The sequence below is a fragment of the Meleagris gallopavo genome, chromosome 10 (assembly GCF_000146605.3).
Source record: "Meleagris gallopavo isolate NT-WF06-2002-E0010 breed Aviagen turkey brand Nicholas breeding stock chromosome 10, Turkey_5.1, whole genome shotgun sequence".
Lineage (NCBI taxonomy): Eukaryota > Metazoa > Chordata > Aves > Galliformes > Phasianidae > Meleagris > Meleagris gallopavo.
The window spans coordinates 20,768,309-20,787,572 of NC_015020.2; the positions used below are offsets into that span (position 1 = coordinate 20,768,309).

Sequence of the window (19,264 nt, forward strand, 5' to 3'; positions counted from 1 at the left end):
CAGTGGGCATGGCGGTGATGGATTGGCAGTTGGACTTGATGATCTTAATGGTCTTTTCCAACCTTTATGATCCTGTATTGGGGAGATGTGGAAAGGTGACATCTTCCTGCACAAAAGAATTCCTCCCCATCCAATGCCAGATGAACTGTGAGGTACAGTTATGGAGTATAATAATTCCGTAAGTAAACACCATCATACATGGGGCAGTAGTCTGTGGAGTAGGATCAAATGCTTCTCATCTCCTGTCTTCAAATGCCTGCTGCAGTAACTGTTGTGCAGAGAGCATTCTGACACCCAGCAGGGGACAAGTAACTTGACCCTCTCTGTGTTTCAGTTTCTCTATATGTAAAAAATAATAAACAGTAACATGTCTCACAATAGGAGCGTGTTGCAGGGTGGATTTAAGTTAAATAGAAGGAAGAAAATATGAAGCTTCTTTTGAACATGTATTTTAACTTTCAAAGAAGGATGTCAACTCTTATTTGCTTTAAAAGTAAAAATCAATTGCCCAGAGATCTAAAACAGATGTTGTTTTCCACTAAAAAGATTAAGGATTCTCTTAAGCTCATTAAAGGAATAAAATGACACCACACTGATCCATCTGTATCATCATAAGTATGTCTGAAGGCAATAGAACACTCCAAAAAGGTCCCTTCCAGCCCCTGTGATTCTGTGACATGGTATTAGTGGCACAAAAATAACTGAGTCTGGCACACTGTGCTTATCTTCTGAGTTCTGTGGCACACTTTTTCTCCAACCTTATGCTTATGTCTACTCATGTGTTTTAGAGGAATTGAGTGGTATGTATACTCAGGCAGAATTTAGAATTTACAATGAAAATACAAACACCAGCTGCTGCATGGCTTGAAAAATTCAAGCATCCGAGTTATATCAAGGAGGGGAAATGGAAGCCGTTTGCTGTCTCTTTTATGCATGTATCTGCAGAACAGTGTTCACCATTTCTTCTCAGCATGTGCCTGATTTGGGGAGTTTATTATTGCACTTCTTATCAATAACCAGGCACATCTGATCTAGAATTAACCTACCTCCTGGATGGCTGCAAAATGTGAATTGAACTGTTTAAGTGAAGGTAGGAAATAAAAATGAAAAAATAAAAAAATAAAAACAATCAAATTGAGCAATGCCACATACAGTTAATAAATCCCAACATGCTAGCCAGTGTTCTTTACTTTGGAGAGTTACTGCAGCTGAAAAATAACGATAACCCTGTATCCCACTTGTTATATCCAACCATCCATCAGTGTGGAGCTCCCTTGTTTGCTCTGTATGGGTATTGAAAATTTTCTGGAATATGTACAAACTACTTCAGTAATAAAATGGTAGGAAAGTCTCAGTGCAACTTGTGAAAAGCCAGCATGGAAATAGACTGTCCTGGCAAATTCCTGTGGGTGTCCAAAATGTTAGGCCAGTATAGGCTCCAGGGACACTTTGGTCCTTTAGTCAATCTAAACCCTTTAGTTTTGTCAGACATGCAGGACAATTTGATAAATGGTGGAATAAGGACAGAAGAAAGATACAGATATATCTATATATCTATAGATATCTATATGATGCATTTAAACTATTTTGTCCTTTTCTATGTTTATAACTTCCCTTGTATTCATAAAGCATCTTTGTGCCTCAAATATCCTTAAAGTATTTGGTCTCTTCCCACTATGCAGCAATGTGTTTAGAAGAGGCTTCAAACAAGCAGATCCCTTCTGCCCTGAAGGTCCCTTCCCAGGTGTGCTGTGCCAAAGCCTGAATGAAGGGAATCATAGAATGGCTTGGGTTGGAAGGGACCCCAAGGATCATTGTGTTCCAACCCCCTACCACGTAAATGAGAGAGGATGCTGGGGCTCTCAGTGTGCTCCCATCATCAGTTTGGAGTAGATAGCATTTGGCAATTTTGATCTTGCGCTGCTGTGTTCTCAGTAAAGTTGGCGATGTGGAATTGGTTTAGAGATGAGTTTATTTTAGGTTTCTAACTTTTAGAAACATTTAGCCAATACTTTTTGTTGCACTTCTTTTTGTTAGTGAAATTGTAAGAGAAGGCTCGCCTCATGGAGGTGTTGAAAACCCAAGGCTGCATTAATTTGTAGTTTTAAGAGAAAACAAAACAAAACCAAATGTCTTTGCAATGTTTTTGACGTAGCTTTGTCCACTTGGAGTCATAAATGCCTTTTTAAATTCAGTGCAGCTATTCTTGCTCTTTAATGGGTTCAGTCAGCCAAAACGTTACGCAGACACACAGACACATGTGCAGGCATACCTCTTTAGTGAAAGTAAGTCGGTGTCCTACGGCTGATAGGGGGGAGTGAGCAGAATTCTCTTCTTATTTAGATGCATTCCAAAGAGAAATCAGGATAGCTCAAAACTGTCATGATGTATTTGGAGCAACCAGTCTTTGTTGCTTTGTTTTTCTACTTAACTTCATGACGAGAATCAGCTGTAATGTCAGACGATCGCTAAAGCAGACTATTGTTTGTGCAGAACCCTCCCTGCTGCTGGTATATTTACTAAACATGTGCGATACACAAATGCCAGTAAACTGCATCATCCAGCATATTCCCCAGTTGCCAGCAAAAACTGTCTTTAAAGTTTGGCCTGCTTAAATATACAGAGAATGTGCATTGAGTTGAACAGAAACAGAGCTGAATTTTTGTTTACTGTTCCTTGAAGCTATTTGGATGTGAAATCCTGGTGTTATTGAATTCAACAGCAATCCACAGGCATCCTTCAATGGGTGCAGAGCTTTTCTAATAAAGAACAAGCTCTAAATACAAAAAAAAACATTGTCCTATTGACTGAGACCTTTCTTGATTTTTGTTTCTGTGTTGCAAACGTGCAGACTCAACATTGTTAGGGAATTCTTGTTTCCTTCTCTTGAGGCATTTCCTACCTTCTAGAGAACAGCAGCTGCAGATTTACTTCATTAACACAGCTTAGTGGGCAGTGCATTCATGCACCATCTGATGGCATAGAACTGTTCTGCCATCTTATTTTCCCACTGAATTTATGGCTGCATGTACCTTGAATGTCTCAACCTGTTGGTTCTGGAAGAGGTGACGTGAATCATTCTCCAAATGAGAGGACAGGTTATCTACCTATGGCAATGGATGAGCTGTCTTCTCCAGTCTCTGCTGCAGGAGTAAGTCATGTTCAAACAGTGCAGAATGCTCAGCTAGCTGCTATGGCAATTTACTGCTGATCTGTAGCATGTACTACATTCTGTGCCTTGCTTGCTAGCTTGTCATACCTCCTTAACCTTTCTTTCTGCACTCAAAAGGAAGTATAGAAAGTCTATCTAGTCTATTGACAGCTTTAGTAAGAGGAAGGAAAGTGCCCTCCACCCTTATAAACTGGTAATTGGCATCTTTTGAAGCAGAGAAAGGAAATGAAACAGTGCGTCCCACATCCTGAGTGATCTAGCCACTGAAGTGCTGTGTAGGGACAGGACATCACTGTAGATATGGATGATCTATCAGTTCATGAAAGAGACTGCTGCCTTGATGTAAGGACTCAGCTATGAGAACACACAGGATGAGTGCTCTGTAAGCACTGCTTCCTGGTCAGGTTAGCTGTGTTTTCTGCTGATATTCAAGCACAGACTGTTTTATCCAAATGCTCATTTTAACTAGAGTGTTTTTTTGAAGGAGCAAAACACCTTCCTTCTCCATATGAAATACAGTTCTTATTCCTGAAAGTTCATTCTTTGGTGTGGCCAGGCCCAGCTGCTGTATAAATGGGTGTGAGTGGGAGAAATAGGAGTTAGGCAGTCAGTAGCTGCAGCTGTATCATGTCATCTGAAAATGATGCAAATGGGGAACACATTTCTCCACATTCTCCTTAGAGTAAATCTCCACCTACACATTTTTGCTGATGATGGTAACTTCAGTGGAGGAGCACAAATCAGTATTGGATTCTGACAGCTGCCAAACATTAGCTATGAAGCACCTACTTCAACAGGTCACTGAGGCTATTTCTTACTTTTCCAGATCAGTGAAACACCCATTTTTGTTCCTGGTGTTTGGGGACCTTATTTCTCTGCCATGGTACCTGGATTGTGGCTGAATGAAGGAGGTCAGAGTGCTACAGGAAAGCTGGTAAGTGCATGGAAGCACAGAGCTCGAGATGGGAGCTGACTGCAATCATCTGAGATAGCTTCACTGCCAATTCAGCCAGTGCTGTGCCTGAAACTTCCTTGTAAGATCGGAGGAGAAAGCAGTAAACAATTAGTTGGTTGTTATGCCCTTACGGCCTGTGCATTTCCATTCTGATAGGGGATTATATGTAGGGCGGAGCAATAAAAGCATGTAGTCCTTTTTTGATAATTGCAGTAATTATTTTAATAATTCTACAGAGAAGTAAGCTTTCATACTTTGTAGTAGCAAGAGGGTGAGGTAGGCTTTGAGATGAGGAAATGTACAAATGAGGTCAAGAAGACATCGGTGAGTGCTTCTGTGTTTCTCCATGTGTTTCTCCATGTGTCTCTCTGCTCAATCAGTATGATCTGCCTTTAGTGGCAAGGTGCCAAATTCCTACTGAGGAACCACAGGAAACAGGGCCTGGTCCTGCAAGGACAAGCTGTAAGCTCCAAACATACAGGTGGGTTTGGCTTTCCACAAATTGCAGCCATAATTGCTGTCTTACTCAGACTTAGCACCACCCATGTTTTAAAAATCCTCATGATCAATGCACGTGTCCTGGAAGTAGCAGAGTTGGGCATCACCGCATTTACGCATTCCATACGAAACAATCACAGTACAAGGAACAGAAATAATCCTGGATCAGGAAGCCCAGATACACCCTGAGTGGTGAGCTGTGACTTGATGTTCCCTCGTGTGTGCAGTCCTTGGCCACGTGAATCTTTGGTTCCTGTCTGTACAGTGTCACACCTTCAGTGAGACAGTCAGCACTCTTCCCCAAATGCACCTCCAGTTCCCATCCCAGGCCTGCACTGAGCCTGGTGCATAAATCACTCTCGCAGCAGGTGGGATGTGTGTGTTACATTTTTCAGGTCAAGGCAAGGCTGGAACCAAAGCATCCCATTTTACAGGTAACAGCTACAGCCAGAAGATTTAATTATCACTCATGACAATACCACTTCAAAGGGAAAATGGTAAATCTTGTGCATACTTCATAAAAAATCTTTTGAGAGAAGTCTCTGTGTGCTTAACGAAAAGTGGGTGGAGACATTTAACCGAGCCCTGGAGAGGATACAGCAAATCAAATGTTTTTTGTTGGCTGCCTCATGGGGATTCATCTGAAAGATGATTTTAAAAATCCTTTTCAGTCACTGCTGGATTCCATTCTAGTGCCAGAGGACAAGGTGTTCCTCAGCCATTTAAGAAAATGCTACAAAACCTATGTGCTTGTTAGGGACACTTAGCAAAAAAACTGAGAGTAAATAAAGGTATATTACAAAAGCTATCTTATTAGAACATTCTTAGAATATTTAGTGTCATTTTGTTGAGGTTGCACATACAGGAAGAAATGGTTTAAGTGGTGTGGAAGATAGATTGCATTCACTATCATTATGGTTTTAAAGCTGTAGTCATTGCACTCAGGACATTTAAATATCTAACTTCATTCTAACAGTAACACTTCTGTTTAAAACTTTTTCATAACACATGTATATATGATATTTATCTATAGATGTATTTCTGGATTTATGAGTTGTTCCTATGTTCTACAGTGATTATTTAATATTGCAGTTAGGTCAGAGCTTTGTTCTAACGCATGTTTGAGTTTTGTCTTTGATGTAAATCTCAGAAAGAACAGGAGTGTGTTATTTTTATTCCTGTGTTCTGATGTATATGCTTCATTATAAAGGTTTCTCTACACTGATTACAGTCTAGACTCAGACTGTGAAATATACAATACAGAATGTGTTTTACTGCCAATGTATACTGCCAAATACAGTCTGTGCTCTTGAGTAGCTCTAGTTTTGCCTCCTTACTTTTTACTGTCACTTCAAGAGGCCACAAAAAACTGATTCTACCTGATACTTTATTATGAGTGAGTAATGGTAGTCACTGTGATATGAAAGGGCTGGATGATTTATAAATACGGCATGAACAGAACCTGTATTGAGTCTTTTTTTTTTTTTTTTAAAGTCAATAATTGCTTGTCAGAGGAAACATTTTGTTTCCTGCAATGAACATATGGAGCGCTTATCCAGATGACAACATACCTTGTGTTTTATTGTAATGACATGATATAGAATGACGTAGGAATGTGGGCCAAGAAGATGCTCCTGGTAGAGTTCCAGTGAAAGCATGCATGCAATTGAGTGAGAAAGATTAGAGGACATACTCTCAAGTATTGCTGGGCAGGAAAAACTTCCATCCTTTTGGTGTTACTCTTCTGACTGAGGCACTGCATGCTCAGCATTTTGCCTAGTTTGGTGCGTTGCTTTTTGTTACTGTTTTAAAGCAAAATGTTGAATCCTGTAATGTCAGTGGGAGTTTTGCCATTGGCTTTGTTCGGGTTGGGACTTTACACCTCATGAGTAACTTAGAAGCTCTCTTGTCTTTCTAAAGTTATGAAACTGCATTGCCCCTTTCCAGGACCAAATTTTAAAGATATAATCATTCAAAAAAATCTTGCTTTCTTCTTTTTCAGATAGAGCATGTGGTCCAAGGCCATGTTGCCTTCCCGGAATTACAATCCAAAGCTGCAGCCAGGTCACTGTTCTTATTTCTTTATCACATGCCTGCCTTATCAACTGACATATTGTATTCCAAACACTGAGATATTGCTCTGCTGTATATGTATTCTGGAATGTGGGAATCAACAGAGCAACAGTGGGTTGGAAATATTTACAAAGGCTTTTCAGGTGGTTGTTCAGAGAGGAAAGCTTTAATCTCCTCTCAGGTATTTTGAGGGTAGCTAGATGGTGATACCAGCTTCATCAGCTTCCTGCTTTTCAGCCTGTTTTACCCAACCCAGCATATTTCTTGGTACCATAGCATCAGCCCTGTTCAGCTAAGCTGTGTGCCTTAGGCTAACGATGTCTTAATTTGTAGGTGATCTGTTGAGCTTGAGGGGTGAAATAGAGCTTAATTAAGAATATATTATTCAATATTTTTGGAACAAACATCTAAAGGAAGTTATAACCATTGTATGGAACTCCTACGTGACAGCACAAATAGAACATAGAAAGCCAGGATACATTTTCAGACAAAACTTAAGGTGTGGGAGTGTAATTCCAGCTGGTAATTCCAGGATTCCTTGAGCATGCAGATATGAAAGATGTCAAATTTTAGTTTGATCTACTTTGGAAGTGGATGAGGGCCATTCAGACACTTCTGTCAAATCTGAATTTTCTGAGACCAACTTAGCTGAACATTAAAGTACATTGGATGAAAAATTAGTTATCCTAATTATTTTTTCTCCTCCTTGGATTAAAGACAGAAACAGTGAATTTGTCCTTTAATCTCCAGTTTATCACTCTGGTCTAAATGGCAAGGGACAGTCCCAAGAGATGTATTAAAATTCATTTAGTTACAGTTAGTCCTCTCTGGGGAGATAAAGCTACCTGGTTTCTCTGGATGGCCCTTTCATAGTTTTTAGTGTTAAATGGCTTATTTATTTGCTGAGACCTTGACCAGAATTCCCAGAAACCTACTGGACTTCTTTCAATATGGAATAGACTCACACTTCCTAGAATTCTCTTTGTTGTTCTTTAAGAAAGAAAATCAAGAAACAAATGCATCTGTCTGTTTGGAATAAGGACTGATCTTTACTGCTTGGGTTTTTTTCAAGATTTTGGCTTCCAATCCATTTTTTCCCCATGTGAAGCATAAGCATAAGACAAAGAATTAGTTAGATCTCTGATGACTTTTTTTGTGTGTTGTTAAAGTGATTATGCAGCAGCTTGCTTGTCCATACTAGGCGTGATAGTGTACTGACCAGAACTAATTTCATAGAGCTGAAAGTTTGGATTGTGATCTGGATAGGACACTAAATATAGAGTATTGGGAACAGAACTCCACACATACTGTGGATATAGTGTCATAAAAATGTGGTGTCAAAAATCTGTGCCTCTTACTTGCTGCCCACTTCTGCCTTCCCAAGCCTGTCCTTTCCTCTCCATCTAGCAATGCTGCTCGTAAGTAGGTTCAGCAGTGTCAAACTGCCTGCTGAGCAGCTGGTCTCAGAAGCTTCACTTTTCAGATTTTGTTCCTTTGCAGGAGTGAGACATTGCATGCTGTACTTACCACTATTCCAGCTGATTTGTGGTGGCTTGCTAGAGCATGTGTGGCTTAAATGGGCTTGCCAGTAACCAGTTCCTGCTGACCACTTGTGCAGCCTTCCCAGTCTTATTCCCATGTTCTCTTTCCCCTTCTCTTACTGGAAATGAAGAGGTTGAGTTGCATGAGGGCTGTCCGAACAGCTGCAAATTTAGCATTTGGTCTAACCCATAGATGTACTCTGAACAACATGCTCCTTTTTTTCATACAGTTCAGTGAGTTGCAGAAATCACTGTAGAGACATCACATTTGGTGTTCAGTCTCTTTATTGTGTGGGTCTGACATCTAGCAATCATGATATGGTAAAATCCACTCTGTGTAGTGTAGGGTAGGAGATCAAAGAAATAACATCATTTATGATTTTAAGTCTAAATACTTAGCTTCCTGGAATCACAGTTCCAAATCTCCTGGTGCAAAAAGTATGTTTGCCATCAAAGATTCCATGCTCATTGGTGCTTTGCTTTTTTATTTTAGGACAGAATTTCTTTTCCTTTGCTTCTCAATGCCATTTCTCCATCTAAAGACATGGCTCCTGAGGAAAAAAAAAGAAGCAATGAAGTAACACACATATCATCTGTCAGCTCTTCTGGGACCATTCAAGCAGAATACAACCATAGTATTTGACAGTTTTCTATACCTGTATATTTTTATAGCCTTATTTAGTGTTTAGAAATGGAATTTTTTTACATTTTTCTCAAAGATTCAGTACCAAACTCTTGTTGCTTTCTGAAATTCTCTCCTTAGTAAGAACATCATCCTGAGCAAACTTACGTTCAGTTCTTATTCTCCACTTTCAGCATTGTTCATTTTTATTAGCTTGTGCTTAGCTCTGCAAACCAGATCCAGCTGCTACTGATAGCTTCACATGGAACTGGATAGAAAGAGCTCCAGAGAGCTCATGCTGTAACATTATGTCCAGCAGAGGCTTGATACGAACTGGAACCGGCAGAAGTTTGAAGGACTTTGCCAATCCCTCACACTCACATCTTGTACAGACAAAAAGAGGAAAAGCTGTGGAAAAAAGCATAATGCCAAGGTGATCTGGGTGTTAATGTATCTGGCTGAGCTCCAGCTTCTTTTGTGCTGTCTTCTGTCAGGGTGGTACGAACAGCTGATCCCTGCAAGAGTGGTCAAGCAGCACAGAGATCAGATAGAAGCTGAGATGTCTGTCCGGTAGATTTCTGGATGAGTGAAGCTTTCTTTTCTTTTTCTTCCCAACATCAAAGCGTGATTTAGCCTGGAAATACAATGACTTTGTGTTCAACATGTGCTGCTTACCTATAAGTAAGTTTTAGAGATGTAGAATATAGGGCCACTTCTGCAAGGGGGAGAAAAATGGTGACCTGAAAATTACCATAATTCAGATCCAGGAAGACACACAAAGCACATTTAAAAGTATGTGAATAATGATGTGAATTAGTTATTTTAATGTCTTCCAAGTGTACTTCATTTTGAATGATATCCTCTGATAGCATACACATGGTAAGGTATAATTGAAAAAACATGCAGCTGAATGGTTGAATGCAAAGTATAAATATACAGCTGCTAGCAGGTCAGAAGTCAAACTAGTAAAGCATATGCCAAATTCCCTTAGGGATCTCATTAGTGTGTGATTGAATATACATGTAGAGGCTAAGTGAATATCACTGTTTGGGTCTATAGTGGATGAGACAATGACTAATCAATTGTAATTAGGGTTACATGCTATTATTGACCCACATGTCTAGAATTAAATGCCCCACTTGGAGATTTCCAAGGGGTTGAAAAATATATATGAATCTGTTTATGATATTATGAGTCTTTGAAAAAGTATTCTGAGCATAATTGCAACATTTTTTAAATGGAATGTCACTGGAGCTATTGGAAGCCAAAGCACTGAAGAATTCACTGTTAGACCAAAGATCACTGTTGGTCCAAGAAAATGTCTGTTGGATATTGTGGAGCTGGGTGTATCTGAACTTAGATGCAAGATGTTTAGGCCCATGTTCGGCTCCTCCCAAAAATAGCAGCCACTTGCTTTCTGTCCTCCACCCTCAGTGCTACATTTTAATCATAACACATATTGAAATAATTATGGTTTAAAAAAGGAAAGCTGAAAGTGCTATTGATTAATCAGAGAAATTGTTTAACTGCTGTAAAGGAATTTTCATTTCTCTCTGGAATCCTCCTCGTTCTTCTCTCTCGGCTTTCTTTCCTCCAGCTTTCCCTTTCACAGTGTCAGCACCTTGTTGTTAGAGACAAGCATCATCAAACCCCAAAGTACCCAGCAGCTTTGGCTCAATTCGGGACCCATAGGAAGCAGCGTGCAAGCTCAAGATCACAAACTTCCACCTCTCGTCCTGCAGAACTGAGGCATCCCCACTGCCTGCACACTGCGGTGTTTCTCCCTCTTTGTTTTACTTCTGGGATTTGGGATTCTTTGTTGGGTTTTCTGCTTTTGATAGTAGTACAAATGTTTTATGTTTGATGAATAACCTCCCCCACTCTTTTTCCAACTTGTTTTTCTTCTAGTGCTCAAAGTATATATACATACTTGAACAGTCACCTGGATCTGATTAAGAAATCCTTGCCTGTGGGTTTCCTCACTGTTGATTTACATGTTTGGCCAGATTTCCATGGAAACAGATCTCCCTTAACAGATCTGACACTAAAGGGCATGGTAAGAAACAGCCTGTCTTTGCAAAAAGGTCAATACAAGGGTAAAAAAAAAAATCTTGGAAGGGGATTTAATTTTGAACATACTCCTCCTTAGCTATTTAAACTGTCCCATAGGATTTGGGTTTCTTGCTGCATTTTGAAGTGTGCTAAGGTTTCAGTAGAAAACCAGAGATCATTATAGTTAGATATCATTACAACCACATTTATTTCCTAAAAATAAGGAGAGTGTGCATCTCCCAGTAACCTTCCTAGGACTCACACTTCAGAACTCTGTTAGCAGTGCCCACAGTTGTCGTTAGCTCACCTGTCTGCCTAATTTTGCATCTCAGCACAAATTAGAGTATGCCTACGTGGGAAAGGAATGAAACAAATGCAGATAAATGTTTGGTAAATGAACTATATCATAATTGTTGGGTGTTAAATCTCAACAGAAACTAAAGGCTCCTCTGCTTATTGTTAAAAATGGCCAAAGATGCTCTCATGCATGGAAACGTGCGGTCATGGTGCTTCATGGTTCTTTGTTCAAAGCTGAATGTACTCTGATGCTTGCTTCTGGTTTTAAAAATGCTACTTTTGGAACTCACAGGGCTTGAAGTACTGTGTTCTGCACAAGGAAATTTTCAGAGCATTGCAGTGTGGAACCAGAAAGCAGCTTTTGGAAGCTCACCAGAGATGCTCTGCTGGGGACCTTTTTCAGCCCATCTTTAAAGATTTGGATGATTATTTCTCTTCATGGTTGCAGACTGGATAGCTAACAAGCCAGATGTAATTGTGCAGGGCTGGAAAGCTGTCAGAAAGGTATCATTTGATGATATCAAAATACCTGATGAGTAAGACAAAAATTTACTTCAAAGTGGTATCATGTTCTTGTAATGAATATCTCAAGCTACTCACCAGCACCAAAATCTGCTGTGCGTGAGGCTGAGGAAAGGGAATTGTAAGCACCACCACACATTTTAAACCACAAACAGAGGAAGCATCAAAAAATAGGTTACTTATCTGTGGAGTTCCACTAATACCTATATGATTTTATGAAAGAATTATACGCTGCAGAAGATTCAGATTTTCCCTTGGTATGAGAGCTGTATGCAAACAGTGGTAATAGCAATCATTTTCTCTGCTGGTGCTCACATCTGGCCTATGTTAATATTGACCCAGAGTAACTGCAGTACGATATTTATTTATTTATTTCAGAGTAATGAAGGTGAAGGTATAGTCTTGAATTATTAATTGTCTTTCAGTGTTATGGTACTTGGAAGTGAGAAGTGCTTTTAAAAACTTGTTTTTATGTGATAGCATTTTCATATTATTACATTAAATACATTCACAGGCAATGTCTGAGTCATAACATAAAACTGTCAGGGTTAATCTATCTCTAATCCCACACTATCTGCTGTTTGTTCTTTATTTCTTTGCAAGCATATTAACAATTCATGTGGTTCTTCCCTAGATCAAGAATAACATGTTTGACATAACGTTATGTGTACAGCTCACAAAAATAAGGCTTAGAATTATCACTTAAACTTGTTACAACGAGAAACCATAGAGTGTTACCTTGGCTGGATTTGTGTGTTTTCTCTTTGATCTTTGCACAGGTTGTCGGACTGACGCTCTCTCGGGGTCTGGATGAACTTGCCCTTATCTACTTGGCCACGATTCAAGCAATTGCTGTAAGCCATTTTAAGTGCATAAAAGAACAAATGAATTGTCTTGTGTTCTGTGGCAAACTGATCATTCCCCTCCACCAAACAGATTGCTAGTAATAGATGAATTCTCTTAATGGACTTCTTAAAGGAGCAAGATATTGTTTTCCCACGTTGCTGACTACTCCCTGCTGTAGGAGATGGTGTGAAGAATATGTTCCCTAGAAAGATTTCCCCTTATGACAATTCAGAGCCTTTGTCTCTGATGCATATGTGAGAAAGAGGCTGATGCTACAAGGGGCACTGTTGGCATCATGGGCTGTCTAGAGGGAGGCTGAGAGAGTGGAGGAAAAAAAGCACTGACTTCCTTTTAGGAAGGAACTTGCTCTCCCCAAATTTGCCTCGGCTTCAGAATGTTCCTAAATGCACAGATTTCCCCTCGCTGTGTGATGGGAGAGTCAGAACCACATTGCTGAAGTCTGAGTGGGTTTGTATCTCTACATACTGAATGAACCAGAGCTCATTCCTCTCGTGGTCTCCCCATTGTAAGGCAAGCAGTTGTCTAATATATGACAATTGCAATCTGAGGCTGTGTTTCTGTAAAAGCAGAGAGACCACCTTTATGAAAATGTCACAGAAGTTTGCTAACATGCATGCATGCATGGGAAATTTTATAGGAATACTTCTGTTCCTACCCTCATTTTCTCAGATGAGAGACTTTCTAGAAACCAGGATTTCCAGTTCATGAGAAGTTCTATTTTGACACGAGAACCTGGGTCAAAGGAGTTGTTTTGAAACACTGGCACAGGGTATCTGCAATGGGGCATGCTATCCCCAGGCGTTCGGTGACTGCAACTGACATTCCTTTGACATCCTCTTTGTAATTATAAAAAAAACAAAACTTGTTGAACTTGCAAAACATTAGCATGTTGATGAATTGGGGAGTTTTCCTGACAAACCTCTATTTGGCTGGAAAACTTCCAAACTCCTCTACTGGTTAAACAGCAACTTTGCTAGGTTGGGTCAGCCATCTGGGACAGAGGGTGGGCGGCTGCTGTAAATTCACTGTGAGCTGTACATGTCGTGTGTTAACCCTCCATCTTCAGCAAGTAACTTGGGTCTGGAATGGATGGTTGTCAGTTTTGATCTTTTTTAAGATGTATGTAGCTGGGTTCTACCTGATGCTTCAGTCTAATCCCACAATTTAAATAAGAATGTGTAGGAGAGTTTAATCAATGCCAGCTACTGATACTATCCTGAAAGAAACTAAAAACTTCCCAGAATCGAACAGGTGCTCAGGTATTGTGCTGTGCTAATGAGGTGGAAACCTTCACAGCTGGAAATCCTGGGAAAGTCACCTATTATCTCATTGTACAATGCAACTCACGTTTTATTGGAAAACACTCATACTGTGTTCAGCTCTATATTCAGCAGTTGTGATAGTTAATTGCCTCGACCGTGTGATTTAATATAAAAAGGTCATACAATACTTTTCACTGTATGTTAACAGAAATTAATTTTTTGGTAAACACTATTCAAATAATAGCTAAAAGCAGACAACGGTGGCCTTGGGTTTGGTGTGATGTATTTACCAACTGCTGATGCTATACCTAGAAATCTTACATTTCCTCCCATGCTCTGCCACTCCCAGGTTAGCTCTGCTTTGCAGAAGCACAGCCTCAGTCCCATACCATTAACCACTGAAGCAAGACAGCCTTAAAGCTAAGTAAAAGTCTTGTACAAAGTATAGGCCTGCCCACAGAATGTTAATCTCTGGTTTTCTTTTCAGCAGGAGACGCTTTTTTTTCTTTTCATATAAAATTTGCATTTCAAGCCCCTCCATTTGCATTTTCTCCAATCCAGGATTAAATTAGTTCCCCCCCACCCACAGTGAAATAAGTCAGGCTTTAATTTAAATTGCTCTGTGAATACAATTTTCCAGGCAGGTAAACACAAAATAATTTTCACAGCGTGTCCTTTCTCAGGGTCTTTGGCATGTGTACATTGTGAGAGAAGTTGTTCGTAAATTTGAATTTCAGAAGTAGTGAAAGAGAATATCCATCAACATGCGATGCACCAGTTGGGCTTGTGAGAACAGAGACCCAGTCGTGGCCATCGAGCCCGTTCAGAGGAGACAGACTTTCTCAAGTAGTTTTTTTTTTTCTTTTCCATAATTAAAATCGTGGCTGTGTGATTTGGAAATGAGCTTTCTGTGTCAATAGGGAAGTGATGGATTTAGTCAGCTGTGTTGTGGCTGCTGAAGTTCCTTGTAACCGTTTGCCTTCATACTCAAAAATACATTTGAAGACCTGTCCAGGATTGTGCCAGTCACAGCACGTGGCTCAATCTGCAGAAACTCTGCTAGTTTTAGTGGAGTTTATTTGCAGAGGGCTTTATTGCAGGCAGCAGACCTCTTAGTGAACTCACAGCATAGCATAAAGAAAACATAAATAACAGTTTGTCAGAAATGGACCAGATTGTGTTTGGTGGGGAGTTTGCCTACGAACGGTCAGCTTGGGTTGAAGTTTTGACTTGGATTTGTATTTTGTCAAGTTTGTACTTCAAAATTAACTTCCAGGGTATTATAATGAGCTGGGAATTTAGGGGGACAGACAGTTGGTCAGTGAAACTGGAAGTAGGTTTGTAAGAGAAAAAAACAGAGAGGGCTGGCTTCAATGGCAAGCAAAGGTAGCACAAAGAGGGAAGATTTTTTTAATTGGCAACCTGTTTGCTTTCGTCATTTACAGAACAGAACACTGACCTGTTCTAATATGAGCTTCTGTGAATAAAGACTTTGAAATGAAAAGTTTAAAAATATACCTACATTTTAGACATGTTTCAATTAATCCAGGCATGAAATGGAACATTTTATTTTGTGCAGGGCAAAGGCCAAGAGAAATAGTTAAGCCAATAGAAAATTCCTCAGGTTTTCCTTTCTGCTGAAAAGACAGAAAGTACAGGTTTATCATTTTCTCCTTTTTTGTTTTATTTTGTTCTGTTTTGCCAGAAATCTCAACACTGAGAGTGATACTCAGATGTATTTGTACAAAGAAAACAGGAGTTTTTTGGTGGGAGTGTCTTTGCCATATAAGGGTTAATTGTGGGCCTGGAAATCTTTTCTGTGTCGTGCTGCTCATGGTCACAAACAGCTGCTTATCACTGCCATCAGCTGAGCTGGTGCCCACTTCTGTCTTCTAGTAATTTCAGTCTTCACCCTTGTAAGTACTTCCCTGCAAGCCCCTTTTTCCCAGCACTGTAGAGTGGAAGTTACCTTTTCCTGTTTTCAGCCAGCCCAAGGATGCTCACTGCAATATACTGTGCCTTTGTACTTCCCAATTCTTTGTGCAATCTGCATGATTTTTCTTGTCCTTAATCACAGTACCATTTACTCTTTAAAGCTAAGCCAAGTCTGTACCCTTCTGGTCTACTCCCAGCCCTCGGGTTACTGCGGGGGGCAGGTAGTGTCTGTATATTTCTGTCACACTTCGTAGCACATTGTTCTTCTGTTCTGTGGCTGCTCTCTTGTGCTCATCTGTTGAGTTTTTGTTTTTTCTTTTATTTTTCCCTTTTTCAAGTTAGGAACAAGACATATTTTGGAAGCTATGGAGGCTGCAGGCCATCATATCAACACCCTGTTCCTGTGTGGTGGGCTGAGCAAGAACCCTCTCTTTGTGCAGATGCATGCTGACATTACTGGTAAGCTACAGGAAGTTTGGGTAAAGGAGTGTCAACTGCTTTATTATTGTAGGTGGCCAAGTGCCTCATCTCTGGAAAAATAAATACTTCCTTTATATAGAACTGAATTTTGTTGGTTGGACAAAAATATTGGAATGAAATGTAACTTCCTGCAAGACTGGATTTCCTGAAATTTAAAGGTATTAGAATAATACTGAGGTGTGGTGCAAATAAAGCTCCATAATTGTATTGTTAGAAAATGGACTTTTGGAGGATCTTCCAACTTATTTCCAGTTTGTGGATCTTAGCCTGACGGGCTTCCTAAGAAAGTGCAGTAGAATTAATATAAAAGCTGTGTGGAATTTTTAAAACCAGTAGGTGTAAGTTGATGTCTGTGATGTTCCTCACTATCAGATTTATAAAAATTATTCTAGGCATGATATAAAAATTCTTCCATTTAATCAGATTACAAGAAGTTAATTTGATGAGGATAATGTGTGGTACATTTGATGAGTTTGTTACTACATAAGATGTGCTTTATTTCTAGTGAAATCTCTGTCAGGTTCATCCTATTTGAATTTCTGCTCATGCTGGACACATCATGCATTGTAGAGAACAAATTCTAAATTGCTTCACCCTCTTTACCTTTCGTATGGTTTAGAGGGCAATTTCTGCATCCCTGCTCCTGCATGATGTTCCATTTGGTTTTGTACAACTACTGATAGATGGAAGGTGCTGGGTTTGTGGCTCACTATCAGAGGAGGCCTCAGTGCTTCTGATCTCCTTTAGCCTGTGTGCACTGGGTGTCTTAGCACTCTTTTGAGTTGGTTGAATGTACTTTTAAAAACAGGGGAAAAAATAACAAAATTTAGTTTAAAAGACTTCAGAAAAACTTTGAGGAATACATGTTTAGAGTGTATGTCAAATAAAGACTGTTTGAGCTGCCATGAGCACAGTCATGCTCAGATTTGGGATATTTGGTTGGGAGATCTGACTTGCCCTAACACAAACCACATTTCATAATCTTGATGCAGAAGGGAAGGCAAAAGTATTCCTTTTTGTAGTTATCTGAGTTGAGAACAGAAATGGAGAAGTAAATTATAATGCCTTACAATTCACAGAATGTGTTGTGGTCAAAGTGGCACTTTGTGAAGAATGTTGAGAGGTGCATATCTTTCCATACATGACTCAAATTTTAGGTGCATTTCAGGGTGCAAAGTTTGGGAGGCTGATTCCTGATGTGTAAAAGAAAGGATCTGTGAAAAGGTATTCCAATTAAAATGTAATCAGGAGTTCTTTGACTGTAACTAATGACCAAGTACAATTCAGTACAGAAAGGCCCTTTTGCAGTCTGGAGTTCTCCCCATTTGTAAAATCTGTGACTGACAAGAGATGTCAGAGTTCATCTCAGTGAAATGCTCCCAGTTGTGTTGAACTCATTTGAGCCTATCAGATAAAATAACTAACATTCCAGGATCAATCCCCCATTCTTTCACAAGAAGAAAAAAATCTGAATATATTATTGTTAGCTGCAAATGCCCATGACTCAGCCATGCAGACATCCAATAGATAACTTTACAGGCCACTTAAAAAGTATCTTGATCTTTTTGTTTGCTTGGTAAGAATTCTGCATTCATTCTGATGGTGCAGGAAATGTGCAGTAAATTTTAGAGCGTGCTGAAAATTGCTTTCTGCTTCAGCGCCTGGCGAGCAGCCGCGTGGCTGAGAGCTTAGTGTTAGGCTGTCTGTGTCTGCTCCAAGCCAACCCAAGGCCCAAGCTGTGCTCCATCTTAGCAGGAGGAGTGCTCACAAGTCTGATTTGGCACTCTTGTTTTTAAGATGGATGTGTTTATTGTAATTCAGACAAACATTAGAGATGCTTGTGGTCGCACTGGCTCACGCCTAGTAGCCATTCCAGCAGTCTAGCAACAAGCCTGTGCTGTACCTGTTTTCTTTCTGCACCACACTGCCTGTGCTAACTATAAGAAAAAACAGCATAAAGAGTGCTGTGGCACTGGATAATGATCGTAGTCAGCTTTAAACTGAGAGAACAGAGCAAAAAAAGCATGTTAGCAGATGCTGGGGTGCAAGGTGAGCTTGCTTTGCATTGACAGTTGGTTTTTATATTAATAGTTTTATTTCTCATTTTAAAAGCATGTACTTGGCTTTTCCTCTGTAGGAATTTGTTCAGAGCTCTCTTTACATCTCCCTCCCATTTCAGCTCTTTCTGATCTCCCCGTTGGCTTGCAGGGGCATCATGTCACTGAGGCTATTTGGAAAAGGAAGTCCTCCTCCCACCTCCGTGTTTGCATCATCATGCATCCAATGAAATTATCTCAATAATGGAAATTTTCACACATGCCAAATACTGTAGGAATATACAATTCTTTGCTTTAGTGGGATGAGCATCCAAAGTGCAGCTAGAGGAGTTGTTACACTCACACAGTTTAGGCATCTCTAAGAATTCAGAAAGCAGGCAGTTTTTAGTGGTTCATTGCTCTTTTTCCTTCTGATTTTACACTGATAGTTCAGGTCTCTGAAAAATTTGTGTGAACTGAGGAAAAGTATGATGGCACCCGTGGGTGATGAAACTGGTTTTTTTACTTCTTTTGCAAAATATGCAAAGTTTTTCATTGTATTTTATTTTATTTTCCAGGGTTTTAGTTTTCCTTTTCAACTATATTGTACTGGAAGATAAGATTTCTCTTATTATTTCCTTCACAGCTTGTGAAAGGTCACTATTTATATTTTTCTGCCTTCCAGCAAAAACAGACTGGCTTTATTGGCATATATTTAAAAACAAACACAAACAACCTTTTTGTTTTTTTGCTGTTCATTACAAAAGAAACAGAAAGGTTACCACTCCATTGCCCCTCAAGGTCAACTTTCAGTTTTCAGGTTGGTTTGGAGGTGTGGGTAGCAGGTTACAGCCAAGTGCTTTGAGGTGAATAACCACTGTTCTTCATTTGCTTTGAGTTCTGCATCAATATTTTGTTGAACTTGTTTTATTTATTGTTTTATTTACTTTTT

At 39.7% G+C, this 19,264-nt stretch overlaps 1 protein-coding gene across 6 annotated transcripts in view; it reads left to right on the top strand.

Annotated features, from left to right (window-relative positions):
- Positions 1-16,353, top strand: part of FGGY (FGGY carbohydrate kinase domain containing) — an 85,247-nt gene extending 68,894 nt beyond the window's left edge. For 3 of the 6 annotated variants that reach the window (XM_019618734.2, XM_019618731.2, XM_019618732.2), the window contains exons 9-13: positions 3,999-4,106; positions 6,628-6,689; positions 10,770-10,917; positions 12,512-12,586; positions 16,135-16,353. In XM_019618734.2, coding sequence (XP_019474279.1) covers positions 3,999-4,106; positions 6,628-6,689; positions 10,770-10,917; positions 12,512-12,586; positions 16,135-16,338 — 597 coding nt within the window. In that variant the 3' untranslated portion in view covers positions 16,339-16,353. Of the gene's footprint in view, positions 1-3,998; positions 4,107-6,627; positions 6,690-10,769; positions 10,918-11,502; positions 11,715-12,511; positions 12,587-15,566; positions 15,653-16,134 lie in introns of all 6 variants that reach the window. The other 3 variants (XR_004160807.1, XR_002118218.2, XM_010716070.3) reach the window with 3 other exon arrangements.
- Positions 16,354-19,264: the final 2,911 nt, after the last annotated feature.